Source organism: Aquarana catesbeiana, linkage group LG08 (genome assembly GCF_042186555.1).
Source record: "Aquarana catesbeiana isolate 2022-GZ linkage group LG08, ASM4218655v1, whole genome shotgun sequence".
NCBI classification, from domain to species: domain Eukaryota; kingdom Metazoa; phylum Chordata; class Amphibia; order Anura; family Ranidae; genus Aquarana; species Aquarana catesbeiana.
Genome location: NC_133331.1, coordinates 292,836,153 through 292,855,837, shown reverse-complemented (window position 1 = coordinate 292,855,837; position 19,685 = coordinate 292,836,153). Strand labels below are relative to the sequence as shown.

The 19,685-nt window shown below is 45.3% G+C and overlaps 2 protein-coding genes across 2 annotated transcripts in view; both read left to right on the top strand.

The window, feature by feature from the left end:
- LOC141104792 (oocyte zinc finger protein XlCOF7.1-like) overlaps window positions 1–19,685 on the top strand; it is a 114,217-nt gene that overhangs the window by 77,368 nt on the left and 17,164 nt on the right. The window lies entirely within an intron of this gene.
- Window positions 11,664–18,559, top strand: LOC141104794 (uncharacterized). Its single transcript, XM_073594547.1, has 9 exons — window positions 11,664–11,860; window positions 12,354–12,463; window positions 12,810–12,944; window positions 13,033–13,156; window positions 13,273–13,370; window positions 13,451–13,657; window positions 13,738–13,956; window positions 14,112–14,247; window positions 14,437–18,559. Exons 2-9 carry the CDS (start codon window positions 12,380–12,382, stop codon window positions 15,396–15,398), a joined length of 1,965 nt encoding a protein of 654 aa, XP_073450648.1. The 5' UTR covers window positions 11,664–11,860; window positions 12,354–12,379; the 3' UTR covers window positions 15,399–18,559.

Here is a 19,685-nt window from a genome sequence, read left to right as displayed (position 1 = left end):
ATCTGCAAATACAGAGATTGAACTGTTTATCCCATCCTCCAGGTCGTTTATGAACAAATTAAATAGGATTGGTCCCAGCACAGAACCCTGGGGGACCCCACTACCCACCCCTGACCATTCCGAGTACTCCCCATTTATCACCACCCTCTGAACACGCCCTTGTAGCCAGTTTTCAATCCATGTACTCACCCTATGGTCCATGCCAACGGACCTTATCTTGTACAGTAAACGTTTATGGGGAACTGTGTCAAATGCTTTTGCAAAATCCAGATACACCACGTCTACGGGCCTTCCTTTATCTAGATGGCAACTCACCTCCTCATAGAAGGTTAATAGATTGGTTCTTCATATTTGAGTTACCACTGTGTCTATTGTGTTAAACAAGTCTTTCAGTAAACTGCTTAAATGGTTAACTTACAATTTGTTCGAGACTCTATCTATCACTACAGCTGGTGAAGTGACGAGTACCAAGGTGACGGTAAACATACAGTATAGTGTAGGTGCTGTGTGTGTGGATGCGCTGCTTCCATCTAAATACGTTTATATCCTGTCTATAAAGTGCAAACTTATTCCATATACAACCTAAGATCATATGCAATCAATAAAGATTTTTTTACATATCAGGACCAGGAAGGCCAATAATTAGTGGCATTGAATCGGTGCACTCTAGGTTGGGGGAGTACTTAGATGTGTTCCTCCAACCTATAGCAGGAGAGGGAAAAGCATTTCTTAAAGATAGTAAAGATGTTATTAACAATCTAAAGGATGTAAATGTAGACAGCTCCACGCTACTGGTAACATTAGATGTGGAGTCTCTGTACACCAACATCAAGCAGACAGATGCCCTGGCAGCAGTAGCATGGGGAATGAAAAACCTATCAGACTTGCAATTAAAACAAAGAAAGTTCATCCTAGAAGGACTAAGAATGGCCATGGGGAACAATTTTTTCTGGCACAACCATAAATATTACAGGCAAATTAAAGGAGTAGGAATGGGCAATAAGTATGCACCGAGTGTGGCCGACATCTTCCTAAGTAAGTGGGAGGAGGAGGACATTTACGGAAGATGCTGGCCACATTTGCTGTTATACAAACGCTACATTGACGATATTTTGATAATATGGAAGGGAAGCCGAGAACAGCTGGAGGAGTTTATCCAATTTATTAGCGGCAACAAGTATGGGGTTAAATTCACTGCTACAGTACATCAACAGAAAATTAATTTCTTAGACCTAGAAATATATAAAAATGGGAATAAGCTTGGAACCAGAACACATTTTAAAGAAACGGATCGGAATGGATACATACCGATGGGGAGTTGCCACCACCCTCAGTGGAAGGCAGCTATCCCGAAAAGCCAGTTCATCAGGATTAGGCGGAACTGTGACCGAATGGAGGACTATTTACAACAAACAGATATTCTGATAGACAGGTTTACAGACAAGGGCTACAAAAGAAATGTACTGGAGAATATACGTTTAAAAGTGGCTAATATGGACAGGGAACTAATCCTGAGTAGCAAAGTAAGAAAACACAAGCAGGATAATAGCATACCGTTCATTACGGGATTTAACACACAATACAAAAAATTAGAGGATATCATAAAGAAAAATTGGTCGATCATTAGCAGTGACCCACAATTAAGTAAGGTATTACCCCGGAAACCAACATTTGTATATAGAAAAGCAAGAAGGATCAGAGACAAAATAGTAAAAAATGTGCCAGACCCCCCCAAAGATTTCTCAACACTTTTTAACCAGAAAGGTTTTTTTAGATGCAAGAAATGTAAAGCTTGCAGATCTACTAACCAGAATGATAGGAAAATCACAAGTTTTATGTCAAACACCAAAGAGCAAGCATATAAAATAGATAAGTTGATAACATGTTGTAGTACCCATGTTACATATGTACTGGAGTGCAGTTGTGGATTACAGTACGTGGGCAGAACAACTAGAGCCCTATCAGTAAGAATAGGTGAACATGTCAGAAACATCAAAAAAGGATTCAAACACCATAGCGTATCAAAGCATTTTAGAGAGGTACATAATAGAAACCCCCAACATTTGAAATTTTATGGAATAGACAGAGTAGTACGTAATTGGAGAAACACCAACATGAAAAGGGAAGTTTCAAAGAATGAAACCCACTGGATATTCAAATTGGACACGATGAGGCCACAGGGGTTAAACGTGGAGATTGATATAAATTGCTTTTTAGAAGATTACTAAAAAGGAATTGCTAAAAATAGAGGTTTTATTTTAATCATAATTTTTCATTTTTTTCATTTTTTCATTTTTTTCAATTTTTTTCATTTTATGTTTGTTTCGTTTTTTCGTTTTTTCATTTTTTCATTTCATTTTAATTAATTTTTTATTTATTTTTATTTTTATATTTATTTTTTATTTTTTTATTTTTATTTTTATTTTTATTTTTATTTTTATTTTTATATTTATTTTTATATTTTATTTATTTTATTTAATTTATTTTTTTCATCATTTTTTTCATTTTTTTCATTTTTTATTCTTATTTTTAATTTTATTCTTATTATTTTTTTCATTCTTCATTTTTTTATTTATTTTTTCATTTTTTCATTTTTTCATTTTATTATTTTTTTCATTTTCATTTTTTTCATTTTTTTCATTTTTTTCATTTCATTTTTTTCATTTCATTTTTTTTATTTTTTCATTTATTATTTTTATTTTTTTATTTTATTTTTTCATTTATTTATTTTTTTATTTATTTCTCATTAGTATTTTAATTTTATTTTTATTTTTATTTTTATTTTTATTCCAATTTTTAATGTTAGCAGTTCAAACATCTTCTCTTGGTAACTAAGATAGTTTTAAGTACTAACCATAGGTTAATGACTAAATTTAATAAAGGATAGGGGTGTACAGGTATTCTGCTAAAATAAAGTAATGCGGAAGTTTTTTTGCTGTTTCATATTGTAAATCTAGTAACAATAGATGCGTAACAACATGTATTAGGATGTTTTAAATGTTTTAAATGTCATATAACCCAAGGGCCAAAAGATTTAATTTCATGTGAAAGCCTCTCCAACAGATGGGGAGGGGGTAGTTGTAAATATATCCATACATTTTCAGGACATTAGGAATCAAATCGCAATAATAAGATAGAGTAAGGAAAGGGGTATGCGCAACATACAACTATAAGAATGGGCTAATACCCACAGTCAAAATGGCGACAAGTGGGAGGAAGTCATACTAGAGAGTAATGTAAGGGAATGCCCATAATCAAGATGGCGGCAGGGGCACTTCCGCCCAGGTTTAATATAAATAGAACAGGAACCAACCAAATAGCAGCTTCCTGATGACGCAAATTGCGAAACGCGTAGAGGCTGCTGGGAAACACATACCCACGTGATCCAATACGAACGGGATTGGTGAGGACGCGAACAGGCAAGAGGGGAGGAACGGAGGTCGCACAGCACACATAGGCGAACTAGGTGGCTATACCTACCCGTCCCTAACTGTTGGAATAGCTTTGTGCCGGCTGGGGGGCACACATAAATGTGAGTGCACAGTTTTTACTTTGTGTTTATAATAAACAGTATTAACGGTATTGCGCGATGATCGTTTTTATTCATGTTTCATGAGGAACATTATGGTCCAATTATATCTGTTGAAGAAGTTCCCTTTTGAGTGGAGTGGTTATCCCCATGAATGAACCAAAGGTGTAGTTTTAAAGGAATATCCGGTGAGTGGCCAATCTCACAGGTGGAGGTGGAGCACTAAGTCACTAGCACATTGTATTATTACAAGCGCACGCCAATCACGGCAATTGACAGAAGATTTGAACGCATCACTGGGAGACTTTGCTATTATGTGACACACATTATTGAATTATTGAATTTTTATAAATTTTATAATTTTTGATATGTAAAAAAATCTTTATTGATTGCATATGATCTTAGGTTGTATATGGAATAAGTTTGCACTTTATAGACAGGATATAAACGTATTTAGATGGAAGCAGCGCATCCACACACACAGCACCTGTAGTATATCTCTATGAGAAGTTTTTTTGGATGCAGCAGCTAAGGCAATTACAAGTAAAGTAATTAGGAGATTTTGTTTTTGGTTTTGCGCCGGTGACACACACACACTAGTATACAGTATAGTGTGTCATTGCCGTGTTTCTCTTTACCATTGGGTCTTACACTAACATTACCATACAGGTGTGCCCGAGGGGCCCAGACTGTTCTTGGGGTTGGGAGGCAGAGTGCAGACCCAAAGCAATTATCAGCAGCTCCTTCGGGGGGTAGTGCTACAGTAGTGATGTGCAATTTCAGGTGTGGGGATCTCTGATATATCATCTGGTATCATAATATATTCTATGAGAGTGGGGAGAGTCAGCTGTGTTTTCCCATCTAATGACTCAATGGTGTAGTTGCTTGCTCTCCTCCCTGCTGTCTCCATAACTCCTGAACATGTCTTTAAGGTATATAGCAACATCCCAGGCCTCCTCTAGTCTAATGAGAACCTTTAGAGCCAAGAACTGCTGACATCCTTCCATACAGAGTGGGTTGAGAGGCATAGTGGGTGTAATGCAAGTTAGATTCATGGGCACCAGACACTTCTTGAATGCAAAGAGATTTTATTTCTCTTAAAAAGAACTTTGGGGGAGAGGATTAGGGCCAGGACACCCCTAAGCAGTTTCAATGTTAATTGGCAGACTCTGAGACTTCTACAGGAGGACAGCCCTTCAGGGAAAGGCATCCAGCAAGATGCCCCATCTGCATGTGGAGGAATGCTGTCTCCTATGGCAACAGTCTTTAACAATTTCCAACACAAGGTGTAACAGTTCCGTCACTTCCACCACAATCACTTCTTGTAGTTCTTCAACCCACTGAGCTCCCAGTCTTCACTGTAGTGTCTTCCCCAAGCGTCACCCTCGCTTTTCTGCTGGGTCCCTAGCTTGGCACTCCAGATATTTATGAAGCTTCACCCCACTGGCCTGCTCGGTCCCTGGCTTGACACACAAGGCTGCTCTGCAAGCATCACCTCCGCTGGCTGGGTCCCTGGCATGACACCTGCTGAAGTTTCCCGATTCTTCACTGTCCCCGGTTGGTGAGAATTCTGCTCTGGTACTTGTTTCAGCTACTCACTGTGGTCCCTGGTAATAAGGTGGATGGGGTCCCTTGAGTGGTGACAGCTTCCCCTCTACCACCGACCCTGACAGGTTCTCCGGCCAGTAGAACCGTCACTTCTGGTTGGACTGCAATCCACAATTCTAACCCTGCGCTGCTCTTTTGCTTCGGCATAGGCCCTCAGACAGCCTGGCAGCCAGATGTGCCTGTGATAGGCCCAATCTCCTGCCTAGCAGCCCGGGCAATACAACACACGTCCACCCAGACAGCCGTCCAGGTGGCACAGAACCCCGATCACCTGACTCTACTCAAATGTTTAGGTTCTCCCAGCAGGCCAAGGGATTTAAGAAAACCCCTGCCCATTGGCTGAGATACCCCATATACTCCTAATCTGTCCTTGCTTTGCCTTTCTGTTATCTAATGTCACCAGGTACCTGGCTACCCAGTGGCAGAAGAGAGAAATGCAGCAATTCCACACTTAAGGTGAACTCAATTGATCCCTAGCAATGAGCCAAGGCAACTACACCAACTACACCTGGCAGGTAAATTTAGGAGCAACCCTGCCTAAACATCAGGGTGCTACAGGTATATGGAGTTGAACTTCCTTCTTGCCAGAGATCTGTTACTTTGCTCGTCTAATGCCCTGTACACACGATAGGATTTTCCTACGGAAAATGTGTGATAGGACCTTGGTGTCGGAAATTCCGACTGTGTGTAGGCTCCATCACACATTTTCCATAGGAATTTCCGTCACACAAACTTTGAGAGCTGGTTCTCAAATTTTCCGACAACAAAATCCGTTCGTGTGTACACAATTCCGATGCACAAAGTTCCACGCATGCTCGGAATCAAGCAGAAGAGCAGCACTGGCCATTAAATTTTTTTTCGGCTCGTCGTCCGCGTTGTACGTCACCGCGTTCTTGACGTTCACAATTTCTGACCAACTTTGTGTGGCCGTGTGTATGCAAGACAAGTTTGAGTCAACATCCGTCGGGAAAAAAACATGGATTTTGTTGTCGGAAAATCCTGTCGTGTGTACAGGGCATTAGACTGAATACATTCTGATTGCCCTCTCTCTGAGGCCTGCAGGATACACCTTGACTAAACATATCTTGGAGCATGATCTAGAGCTAAATGTCTATGTGCAGATCTCAGTGCACTTTGAGGTTATTACTGGTGTTGCATTCTCTTTTTGCTCCCCACCATGATCTTCTTGGGTAACTGGATTCTCCGTTTTCCATGGTGCTGGTCCTGGGTGCAACGCAGACAGATGCTTGTCATTGTCTTTTGCCAGATGTTGAGTTGAACCACAGCATCGGAAACAAATGTCCTTGTCCTTAAGATAAGACTTACGTTCCTCTATTGTCTTGCTTCTGAAACTGCAACATTTTCTAAGTGGATGAGGCTTGTTATGTATTGGACACTACTTGTCTGGGTCTTCAATTTTCATTTCTGAACTTTTTTTCTGGTTGGCTTCAGACTCAGATGGTATTTCTGTCTTCCGTACAGACACTGTTGCTCTGCGTTCTTTATCGTACGCTGATGGTTGTTTCTCTGTCTTTACAGAGCTCGAGCCTCCCCAAAAAAAAGGCGAAGCTTAGGTCATTGCACATTTTAGCTTGATTCACGATGAACTTTGCGAGGAAGGAGAAAGGTGGAACTGTCACTCGACAATCTTCCTCGTATTTTGATGCTTACGTGATCCATCTTTCTTGTAAGTTGTAAGGAAGCTTCTCGATTATCGGGTTGACTCAACATGCTGTATCCAAATATGAAAGGCCTGGCAGGTATCCACCAGCTTTTGCTGCTTCCAGCTCTAAAAGTATGTCTCCAAGCTCTCTCAGCTTCTGATTGTCTTTATTTGTTATTTTTGGATAATTTTCAATTTTCTTCAGAGGTGCATCTTCCATTACTTCAGGTGACCCATAGCAGTCTTCCAATCTCTGCCATACCATAGTAAGTCCTGCCTTAACATCATGACCAGTGTAGATAAGATGTCCCACCTTCATAAGACTGCCACCATTATACTCCAAAACCCGTCCCACTTATCATTACCTGCTTATTAACGAGACCACACTTCAACTGGGGTATAACTGGCCATAGCAGCCTTTTTATTCACAAATATTCAAAATGATATAAACAGTTTAACCATAACAGAAAATTCCATAATATCAGTTGCTCCACCGGTGGTCTTTGGCGCAGCTTCCCAACACAACTCCATTCCACTTCCACACTGCGGGCTTTTGCTTATTAGGCCTCCAGCCGTGTCACACCAGCTCAGAGACAAACCCATTCCCACAGTGCCACCATTACCATCATCCAGTTAACCCATGTTAACTGAATACACCATTGGCCCATACCACCGATGGGTCCCCCATACTTCCATCTCATAAGTTACTTGCCACCATCAAAGACCACCACCGCCATCTCCTTGCTGCCATGACATGTCCATTTGTACCTGAAATAAAGAAAGATTAAAACACAAAACACAGGGAGGGTCAGTGGAAAACTGTTCCTCTGACAAGATCCCCTGCAGTGTTGCCTGTGTCACCCCCCATTGCTCCTTAAATAACCTAAACCCCACCTATTTCCCTTACTCCTCCAATCATTAAACCCCCACGTTTTCTCTATTTTCGTTAACCCATGCTGTTCCCTTATCACCTTGTCATGTCGGAACTCTGCTAGTCCATTTAATTCCCTCGCTCCAGGCCTCTCTTGAACATGTACTGACCTGATTCTTTTGGCTTGTTCAGAAGACTCTGGTCTGAGCCATTTGGAGAGTAGGTCAAGCTTTTCTCTGTCTGTCAGATTTAAGTCTTGGGTGCTGCTTAGAAAAGATGACTTCCAGGCCCAATAGTTTTCTGGACAGTTGTCAAACTTCAGGAAACCAGAGCTCACCATTTATTTCACGGCTTATCAAGTATTTTGTCACATCTGTGGCTCCTGCTGCCTCCGGTGAGCATTTTCTGGGAACAAATACAGGGCATGTTTTGTGGTTGATAAGACAGGGGGGTGCTTGGTTAAATCCACTGGCGACAGCTTCCCCTCTACCTCCAACCACGACAGGTTCTCCGGCCAGCAGAACCATTACTTCTGGTTGGACTGCAAGCCCAATCCCAACCCTGCGCTGCTCTCTTGCTTCTGAATAGGCCCTCAGACAGCCTGGCAGCCAGATGTGCCTGTGATAGGCCCAAACTCCGGCCTAACAGCCTGGGCAATACAACACACGCCCACCCAGACAGCCGTCCAGGTGGCACAGAACCCCGATCCCCTGACTCTACTCAAATAAATAGGTTCTCCCAGCAGGCCAAGGGATTTAAGAAAACCCCTGCCCATTGGCTGAGATACCCCATATACTGGTTGTCAAACTTCAGGAGACCAGAGCTCACCATTTCACGGCGTATCAAGTATTTTGTCACATCTGTGGCTCCTGCTGCCTCCTGTGAGCATTTTCTGGGAACAAATACAAGGCATGTTTGTGCTTGATAAGACAGCGAGGGGTGCTTGACTAAATCCACTCTGGTTGTGCGGTTGTGCTCCCTTGCTGCGAGTCTTTCTGCTACAGGCCAGATTTATGCTTTCCTGAGGAGGGATTACGTCTCCACTCCTTTGGTTTCCTGAAAGATCAATAGATTGGTCTCTGAGTATGTAACCGCTTGGCTTGTTATAGTACAGTTCTGGTTTGGTCTTGTAGCATTGAGTGATATCAAAGTTGTCTGTTGCTAGCAGGACCTTTGACGATTTTGATGCATCATCCGACTGTTGATCAGTATACATGGTCGCATGCAATTGTACATACTCACTGGTGCGTTGGATTGCACCGAGAGGCGTCATCTGCGTTTCTATCATGGAGTGTTCTCTGTACTGTTCTTCAGCAGCTCTGAAGCAATTTTTTCTTGCTTGAGAATATGTAAAGATGCTTTCACGTCTTTGTTGGGTTTTCTGTATGCTGACACTATTTTGGAGGAAATCTGCCACCCGAGGGCTTGTTTGTGATAGTGTTTGTTTGATACCCATCCTGACCTCGGCTTGTCTCCTGGATTTCCTGCTGTTTTTACTCTGCGCACGTGAGAGATCTCTGCATCCTCAGTTGGGCATACCTGGGAGCCACGACCTGGTTTCAGCCTACTGCAAGTCCATCCCCACCACCAGGGACTCTGGTGAAGAAGCAGGCTGAGAATTAGACTCCGCACCCTGGGGAACCCCAAGTTGGAGATCTGCAAGGGCTCACTAACACAGATACATGCTCAAGCTCATTTCTACTCAGAAGCCTTTCTTCCTGGTTCTTTGTTGGGTTTTCTGTATGCTGACATCATTTTGGAGGATATCTGTAGAAGTGCCATCTTAGTGGTTGTTTGTGATGGTCATTACTAAAATGAAAAGTTCCTCCACATGGGTGAGGTCATGATGAGCAGAATATGGACTTCTCGGTAATGTGAGACTCACCAGGCTACAGTGATGGGCCTTCTTCAAAGTTCTATAGCTTCTTCCTCTCTTTAGTGGATTATATGTAGGCAAATAAAAAATACACCAATATATATTTAGGAGGCGATTATGACAGGAAAAACAATTCAAAATGTTAGAAAAAAAAAACCAGCACAAACAGTGTTGCCAACCGCCCATTAATTTACGGGCAGCCCATAAATTTCAGCCCATTTTTGGGCTGCCCGTTAAAGTCTGTTACGGGCAGCGTTGTCTGTAAAAATGATGGCCCCAGGCCTACCATGCAACTGCGCATGCACCGTTCCGAAGCCCTCCCTCAGCCGGGTGGCGCATGCGCAGTATACGTAATGGTGCCACCTGGTGCCATTTTTAAATGGAAGCCTGTAGCACTAGCAGCGGTATTCGTTCTCAGCACGGCGGTGCCACTGCCTTGCTACTAGCTGCCACAGCAGCCGAGAAGGAGCTGAGGAGGAGAGGAGAGGACAAGATAGGATAGGACAGTCAGTCAGTCAGTGAGTGAGAGGATGATAAAAAGATGGCAGAGGACTCAAGGAGGAATGGGGGTGAAGCTGTGAAGGGGCAGAGGAGGACACTGATGTGCCTTGCCCTGTGGAGAGGTGAGGCACAGGAGGAGGGGGACACTGTCACAGCCTATGAAGTGGAGGGGCACAGAAGGATATTGATGGGTGACAGAGGAGGAACCGCAGCCTCTGTCCCCCATCAAATGTATCATGTCTGCAGCCTCTGTCCTCCACCTTCTGTACCAAGTCCGCAGCCTCTGTCCTCCACCTCCTGTACCATGTCCGCAGCCTCTGTCCTCCACCTCCTGTACCATGTCTGCAGCCTCTGTCCCCCACCTCCTGTACCATGTCCGCAGCCTCTGTCCTCCACCTCCTGTACCATGTCCGCAGCCTCTGTCCTCCACCTCCTGTACCACGTCCGCAACCTCTGTCCTGCACCTCCTGTACCATGCCCGCAGCCTCTGTCCTCCACCTCCTCTACCATGCCTGCAGCCTCTGTCCTCCACCTCCTGTACCATGTCCGCAGCCTCTGTCCTCCACCTCCTGTACCATGTCCGCAGCCTCTGTCCTCCACCTCCTGTACCACGTCCGCAACCTCTGTCCTGCACCTCCTGTACCATGCCCGCAGCCTCTGTCCTCCACCTCCTCTACCATGCCTGCAGCCTCTGTCCTCCACCTCCTGTGCCATGTCTGCAGCCTCTGTCCTCCACCTCCCGTATCATGTCCGCAGCCTCTGTCCTCCACCACCTGTACCATGTCCGCAGTCTCTGTCCTCCACCTCCTGTACCATGTCCGCAGCTTCTGTCCTCCTCCTCCTGTATCATCTCTGCAGCATATGACCATCTCTTGTATCATGTCTGCAGTCTCTGAGGGGGAGTTTGGAGAGGAGTCAAGAGTGGGAACCCTGCCAGGATGGGGGTCACGAGAGAAATCAGACGGGTGTGGACTGTGGAGAGGAGTCTATAGGATAAAACCAGAGCCGCCAAACTGGAGCCGTCTGATTGAGCCCTGCGCGGTGCACCTGAGCGGAGGCCAGTGACAGTGCCGCCAGGCCAGTCTGAGGGGAGTTGCTGATGTAAGGAGGGGAGTGAATACAATAATGTAATGGGGCACTGATACAAAGGTTCCCCCTTATATTAGTAACACCCCCCTCCCCCCTTACCTTAGTGAATTCACGCTGCGGAAGGTGGTCTCTGGTCACTAGAGCCCGCCCTTACATCAGCGTTCACCTTTACATGAGAGTTCTGTTTCACTGTAAGGGGGAATCCTGCAGACTCTGATGTAAGGGGGAACTCTGTGTTGGCTGGGTTACAGTAACCTTACCTTCATGTAAATGGAGAAAGTTGTTTTTTGACTTCTGTTTAACTTAAACACATTGCTAATGACACTAGCTATATGTTTATAGTGTAAACATTTTTGCTCTGTTTAGCAGTGAAAACGGTCATTTTAGGTGCTCTTTTTCAGTGTCGGTAAAAAAAAATGAGGCTCTGCCAGAAAATTTCAGGATTTTTGCCAGTAAAAAATTGGTGCCAATTGCCAATGGTGCATTTCATTTCAGGGGGTTGGCAACACTGAGCACAAGGCCATGTTTACACTACGAGACGTTTCTCTGGGCTGCAGATCCTCTGAGCTCCACATGGTGGTGATCTTCTCACTTCCATCCAGATAGGAAGTCTTTGTGGAAGTTGGACAGGAAGTGACGTCAGGTACAGATGGGAAGTTCCGGGTGAGAGGTCAGTCGGGAGGAAGTAGAGAGGAGACATTGCTGGAACTGGCAGCAGATACGGTAATAAGAAATTATTTTCTATTTACACCCAGTAACCCCCCCCCCCCGTCATGTTCCGTCCTCTTCCTCCATAGTCACTGTGACGTCTTTTATCTCCAGCAGATAGAATAGTGTTTTCCCTCTTTTTTTTCTTAATCAAAGCTTTTAAAATAAAGACATACGTAGTCACAACATCCACATCTGATAATAGCTTCTCTACTATGAGAAACAGTAAACAATTAGGGAACGATCCTATTGATTGTACCTTGTCTGCAGATCTAAAACTAAAAAAAAAATAACTCACAGATAAAAACAGAAAGTGTAATTTTTGATCTGGCAGGTTGGATAAAATATAACAGGTTTGCTGGGGGCAAGAAACACAACAAACACCAAGTAACCCAACCTACATGTGCCAATTCCTACCAGGGGTAGCCCAACTATTAACCCCTTATATCCCCATCCTAATAATGTACAACCAATACAGTCCAGATAACTCTACGCTATCCATCTACAGAGAAAACTGCATAGATCAGACGACCCATGGGGATGGAGGAGGACCGGAGTCACATGACCGAGAGGATACTAAACCTCACCCTTGAGATCATCTACCTGCTGACCGGAGAGGTGAGGAGGATTCTGGGAGGTCACATGACATCACTCTTATCTCTATTAATAAAACACAGACCTGACCGGAGAGGTGAGGAGGATTGTGGGAGGTCACATGACATCACTCTTATCTCTATTAATAAAACACAGACCTGACCGGAGAGGTGAGGAGGATTCTGGGAGGTCACATGACATCACTCTTATCTCTATTAATAAAACACTGACCTGACCGGAGAGGTGAGGAGGATTCTGGGAGGTCACATGACATCACTCTTATCTCTATTAATAAAACACAGACCTGACCGGAGAGGTGAGGAGGATTCTGGGATTCTAACATGATATTCCTATTGGTTCTCCAATACAGAGATTTCCTCTTGTGAAGTCAGGTGATCATATGACCATCACAGTGCCTCCATGTGACTCCCTAAAACCTGAGAGACACAACATGCAGAAGATTCTAGAAGTCACCAAGAAGATGATGGAGCTGCTGACAGGAGAGGTGAGGAGGATTCTGGGAATTCTGGGACATTATCCAGTAACAGACAAGGGATGTGTCTGGATGGTGACTGTATCATTGTGTGTGTCAGGTTCCTATAAGGTGTCAGGATGTCACTGTCTATTTCTCCATGGAGGAGTGGGAGTATTTAGAAGGATGCAAGGATCTCTACAAGGACGTCATGATGGACAATCAGCCGCCCCTCACATCACCGGGTAAGAGGAGACTTTATTGTAAAGGAGAGAGCAGTACGGAGGGTCCACCTAGATCCCCCATCATCTGATAAACACATAGAAACAATGTATTCAGTCAGTGTGTGTGTTTCCTACAGATGGATCCAGTAATGGGAACCCACCAGAGAGATGTCCCCGTCCTCTGTATTCCTGGGATTCCACACAGGAAGATCACACCATCCCTCACCATCATCAGGTAGATGAAGAACAGTTATTGGTAGTTATGATTTAAGCACACGCATATTTTTTACAACCATTGTCTTATTATATATTTAGAGTGGAAACCTTGAGGATAATAATATTGTTGTTAAAGAAGAGTATAAGAAGGAGCTTGAGGAATATGGAGTGATGGAGGAGTTTTCAGATGGACACAATGATATCATAGAGCTGCCTAGTAATAGAAACTCACCAGAGAGATGTCACAGTCCTCTGTATTCTCGGGATTCCACACTTGAAAATCATACCTTTCCTCATTATAATCAGGTAGATTAGTAACAGTTATTGACAGCTGTAATTTATACACAGCCTTATTTGTTACAACATATGGTTTATTATATATTTAGAATGGAAATCTTTGGGACTGTAATATCATTAAACAAGAGTACAAAGTGGAGGATGAGGAGTACGGTGTGATAAAGGAACTTTTTGAAGGACACAAGGATCTCCATGAGGATGTTCTGTTGGAACTACCTAATACCAGGAAGTCACCAGAGAGATGTCCCCGTCCTCTGTGTTCCCGGGATTCCACACAGGAAGGTCACACCATTCCTCACCATCATCAGGTAGGTGGAGTTGAGGGTCGGGAACATAAAGTGATTGAACACTCTGACATGTGGAGACGATGTGTGGACTCTACAAGATGATATTTTCTATGTGATCTCACATCATAAATACTTCTATGTTACAGATGTTATTTTCTTCCATTCTGTTGGTTTAGGGTGAAGATCTGATGAACATGAAAGTTGAGGGTGAAGTAGAAGAGACGTATGTGAGGGATGATCAGCAATATACGGTGGAGGCTGGAATGACGAGGACATTCATAGAGGAGGACACTCCTACAGAGATCAGCACAGGTGACCCATAATATATTCTGCTCTGTTACTGCTCACTGATTGGTCCAGAGTAGGGTGGGAGCTGAGTGAGCTGGTTGGGAAATCCACAGAGAACATCTGCTCACTCATATCTACCTGATCCAGATGGAAACCTGATGGAAGTGAACTAACCCTCTCATATCTATTGATGATGTTTTTATATTTTTCCAGGACACGCCATGGAGAAACCCTCAAAGGATCGTCTCACTTTATCTCCAGGTTGTAAAATGGAAGATGAGGACATCACAGGAGATTGTGGAGGAGAAAAGACAATGAGCTCCACTATGGATGGTGGACTTCACAGTGTGGATAGACCATGGAATCCCTCTGACTCTGAGCAACCTCGTACTGTGGGGGATGGTGCCGGGATTCAGGGGGAGGAGACATTTCCATGTCCTGAGTGCGGGGAAAGTTTTAGCTGTGAACTAAGCCTTTCTGCTCATAAGAGATCTCACATAGGAAATGAGTTACATTCCTGGAAATGCAAGAAAACTTTCCTTTATAAATCAGAACGTGTCACGCGTCGCAAATCTCACACGGGAGAGAAGCCATTTTTCTGTCCTGAGTGCGGGAAACGTTTTTCAAGGAAGTACTGTCTTTCCAGACATCAGAGGGCTCACACGGGAGAGAACATGTATTCCTGTCCTGAGTGTGGAAAATATTATACACAGAAATCAGACCTTGTTATACATCTAAGATCTCACACGGGGGAGAGGCCATATTCCTGCCTTGAGTGCGGGAAATGTTTTTCAGATAAGAACAGTCTTACCAGGCATGAGAGATTGCACATGGGTGAGAAGCCGTATTCCTGTCCTGAGTGTAGAAAATGTTTTTCCCGGAAGTCCCATCTCGCTGAACATCAGACATGCCACAAATGGGATAAACTGTTTTCCTGCCCTGAGTGCGGGAAGTGTTATGTAAGGAAATCTGAACTTGTCAGACATCAAAAATCTCACAAGGGAGGAGCTGTGAGTGCGGGAAATGTTTTTCATGGAAGTCTTGTCTTACCAAACATCACAGAACCCGCACAACCCTCGAGTTGTATTAATGTCCTAAGTGCGGGAAATGTCATCTACATGAATCATATTTTGCCGTATATCGGAGATTCCACACTGGAAATAAGCACACCTTGATAACAACCCGTGGCTGTGTCGTCCTCTAGTTTTTCTTACATAAGGGTCCAACTAGCCCATCCGGTGCTTTTGACCAGGCCTAGATAGCCTACTCAATCTTCAGGCTGAGGCTTAGCTAGCCTACGCATTGGCTGATCCCAGGCCTAGATGGCCCATCCAGCGCTTGAGCTCAGGCCTAGTTAGCCTACTCAATTTTCAGGCAGAGGCTTAGCTAACCTATGCATTGGCCAAGCCCAGGCCCAGCTACCCAACCAGCTCTTGATCCCAGACCCAGCTCTTGAGCCTAGGCCCAGCTAGCCCACCCAGCTCTTGAGCCCAGGCCTAGATAGCCCATCCAGCTCTTAAGCCCAGGCCTGGATAGCTTACTTAATTTTCAGGCTGAGGCTTAGCTAGCCTACGCATTGGCCAAGCCCAGGCCCAGCTAGCCAACCAGCTCTTGATCCCAGGCCCAGCTAGCCAACCAGCTCTTGATCCCAGGCCTAGATGGCCCATCCAGCTCTCAAGCCCAGGTCTAGTTAGCCTACTCAATTTTCAGGCAGAAGCTTAGCTAACCTATGCATTGGCCAAGCCCAGGCCCAGCTACCCAACCAGCTCTTGAGCCCAGGCCCAGCTAGCCCACCCAGCTCTTGAGCCCAGGCCTAGATAGCCCATCCAGCTCTTAAGCCCAAGCCTGGATAGCCTACTTAATTTTTAGGCTGAGGCTTAGCTAGCCTACGCATTGGCCAAGCCCAGGCCCAGCTAGCCAACCAGCTCTTGATCCCAGGCCCAGCTAGCCAGCCAGCTCTTGATCCCAGGCCTAGATGGCCCATCCAGCTCTTGAGCCCAGGCCTAGTTAGCCTACTCAATTTTCAGGCTGAGGCTTAGCTAGCCTACGCATTGGCCAATCCCAGGCCCACCTACTCAACCAGCTCTTGATCCCAGGCCCAGCTAGCACACCCAGCTCTTGAGCCCAGGCCTGGATAGCCTACTCAATTTTTAGGCTGAGGCTTAACTGGCCTACGCATTGGCCGAGCCCAGGCCCAGCTAGCCAACCAGCTCTTAATCACAGGCCTAGATAGCCTACTCAATTTTCAGGCTGAGGCTTAGCTAGCCTATGCATTGGCCTAACCCAGGCCCAGCTACCCAACCAGCTCTTGATCCCAGACCCAGCTAGCACACCCAGCTCTTGAACCCAGGCCCAGCTAGCCCACCCAGCTCTTAAGCCCAGGCCTGGATAGCCTACTTCATTTTCAGGCTGAGGCTTAGCTAGCCTACGCATTGGCCAAGCCCAGGCCCAGCTAGCCAACCAGCTCTTGATCCCTGGCCTAAATAGCCCATCCAGCTCTTGAGCCCAGGCCTAGTTAGCCTACTCAATATTCAAGCAGAGGCTTAGCTAACCTATGCATTGGCCAAGCCCAGGCCCAGCTACCCAACCAGCTCTTGAGCCCAGGCCCTGCTAGCACACCCAGTTCTTGTGCCCAGGCCCAGCTAGCACACCCAGCCCTTGAGCCCAGGCCTGGATAGCCTACTCAATTTTTTAGGCTGAGGCTTAACTGGCCTACGCATTGGCCGAGCCCAGGCCCAGCTAGCCAACCAGCTCTTGATCCCAGGCCTAGATAGCAAATCCAGCTCTTGAGCCCAGGCCTGGATAGCCTATTCAATTTTCAGGATGAGGCTTAGCTAGCCTATGCATTGGCCAAGCCCAGGCCCAACTAGCCAACCAGCTTTTGAGCCCAGGTCCAGATAGCACACCCAGCATTTGAGCCCAGGCTAGGGTTGCCACCTTTTCTTCAAGCCAAACCTGAACACTTTTGCAGCACAGGGCAATTTTTTATTTATTTTTTGCAATAAACACTATAGGACTATAACAGACCTAGGATACATTTTGGTGCCCCAAGGAGAGTAGTAATGTAGCGCACAGAGAGCACCTTGGCAAACAGCGGGCGTGGCCAAACTGCACTCTTGGTGACATTATCACCCCACCCTTCAGTCAAACCTGCCCCCAAACAGCTGCCCGCAGATTTGTGTATGACTATCTCATTTACTTGGGGAGCCACAGCCTGGTCTAAATATTGTGTACGGGTTTCAGGTGGACTGAAACACGGACACATGATTCAAAACTCGAATGGTGAATCCTGGATAGGTGGCAACCCTAGCCCAGGCCCAGCTTGTTCACTCAGCTGTCAAGAACAAGCCCAGATATTCCACTCGACTGCCAGGCTGAGGCTAAGTTAGCCCACTCATCTGTCAAGCCCAGTTAGCTCAACCAGATAGCCCACCCAGCTCTTGAGCCCAAGCCCAGCCCACTCAGCTGCCAAGACCAGGCCTAGATAGCCCACTCATTTGTCAGGCTAAAGCTCAGCCAGCCCACTCATCTCTCAAGCTTAGGCCCACCTAGCTCACCAAGACCTCCAGTAAATTTGTTCAATTCTATGATTTCATTCATATCATACAGGTGAACATCCGCTGTGTATTTTTGTGTGGCAATGACTGGGCAAAGAATTAAAGGTAGATGGACATCATCTTTGCATATGTAGCACCCTCTAGTGTACTAGTAGGTACATTTATTTGTATGACCCATGGTAAGTGTGAGTCTGAATCTAGGTCAGTGTTTACTGCAGGTCAGGCCGGATGGCTCACAGAGGCAGGTCTCTGGTGCCTCCCTCTAGTTCTGGGAGTTTGGAGAAACTTCTAGAAGCTAAATTGGGTTGTCACCAGAACGGAAATAAAGGGGAAATCTTCCAATGGGGACACTAGTTCTGGTGACAACCAGGGAATCCTTCAATTTGGAGGAATTTCTTCTCACTTCCTGTTTCAGCTATGGGACAGGAAGTGAAGGGAACTCTTCCCAATGGGACAGAGATGGTAAAAAAAAAAAATACAGAAAGGCTTTATAACTCTCCCTCACTCTATCCAGAAAAAGTTTTGTCTTTAGTTCTAATGGAAGAGATTTCAGTTGTAGACTCGGGTTTGTGGCGCGGTTCTTATCCACAAGTAGGGATGAGCTTGCGTCTGTTTGGATCCGTGTTTCTCAACCTTTTTACCTTCGAGGGACCCTGGAAAAAATGTTCACATCTACAGATCACGGAACATTGGTATGATCAGCAATCTGGTGATAACAAAAATGATTTGTAGAAATAACATTAAATAAAATAAATATTAAAACGTACCTATTTAATGTGAAACTTGTGCTTTCTTCTCCTGCAGAGCTGATCCATTCAGGGGGCATTACAAGGGACTGGTGACATTACATGGGACTGGTGACATTACATGGGACAGGGGACATGACAGGGGGCACATTACAGGGGACATTACATGAGACAGGGGACATTACATGGGATAGGGGACATTACATGGGACAGGGGACATTAAATGGAGCAGGGGGCATGACAGGGCACATTACATGGGACAGGGGACATTATATGGGGCAGAGCACATTACATGGGACAGGGGACATTACATGGGGCAGAACACATTACATGGGACATTACATGGCACAGGGGACATTACATAGGGCAGAGCACATTACATGGGACATTACATGGCACAGGGGACATTACATGTGGCAGAGCACATGACAGAGCACATTACACGGGACAGGGCAAATGACAGGGGACATTACATGGGGCAGAGCACATTACATGTGACAGGAGACATTACATGGGACATTACATGGGACAGGGGACAATACATGGGACATTACATGGGGCAGGGGACATTACATGGGACGGGACATGACAGGGGACATTACATGGGGCAGAGCACATTACATGGGACAGGGGACATGACAGAGCACATTACATGGGGCAGGGCACATTACTTGGGACATTACATGGGGCAGAGAACATTACATGGAACAGGCCATTACATGGGACAGGACACATGACAGGGGACATTACTTGGGGCAGAGCACATTACATGGGACAGGGAACATGACAGGGGAAATTACATGGGACAAGGCACATGACAGGGGACATTACATGGGACAGGACACATGACAGGGGACATTACATGGAGCAGAGCACATTACATGGGACAGGACACATGACAGGGGACATTACTTGGGGCAGAGCACATTACATGGGACAAGGCACATGACAGGGGACATTACATGGGACAAGGCACATGACAGGGGACATTACATGGGACAGGACACATGACAGGGGACATTACATGGGACAGGACACATGACAGGGGACATTACATGGGGCAGAGCACATTACATGGAACAGGGCACATGACAGGGGACATTACATGGGGCAGAGCACATTACATGGGACAGGACACATGACAGGGGACATTACATGG

Coding starts and splice junctions, on each gene's coding strand:
- LOC141104794 (XM_073594547.1), top strand. CDS start 12,380: ATGGGGATGGAGGAGGACCGGAGTCACATGACCGAGAGGATACTAAAC. Junction 12,464..12,809: donor TCTACCTGCTGACCGGAGAG/GTGAGGAGGATT, acceptor TCTCCAATACAG/AGATTTCCTCTTGTGAAGTC. Junction 13,957..14,111: donor CCATTCCTCACCATCATCAG/GTAGGTGGAGTT, acceptor CTGTTGGTTTAG/GGTGAAGATCTGATGAACAT.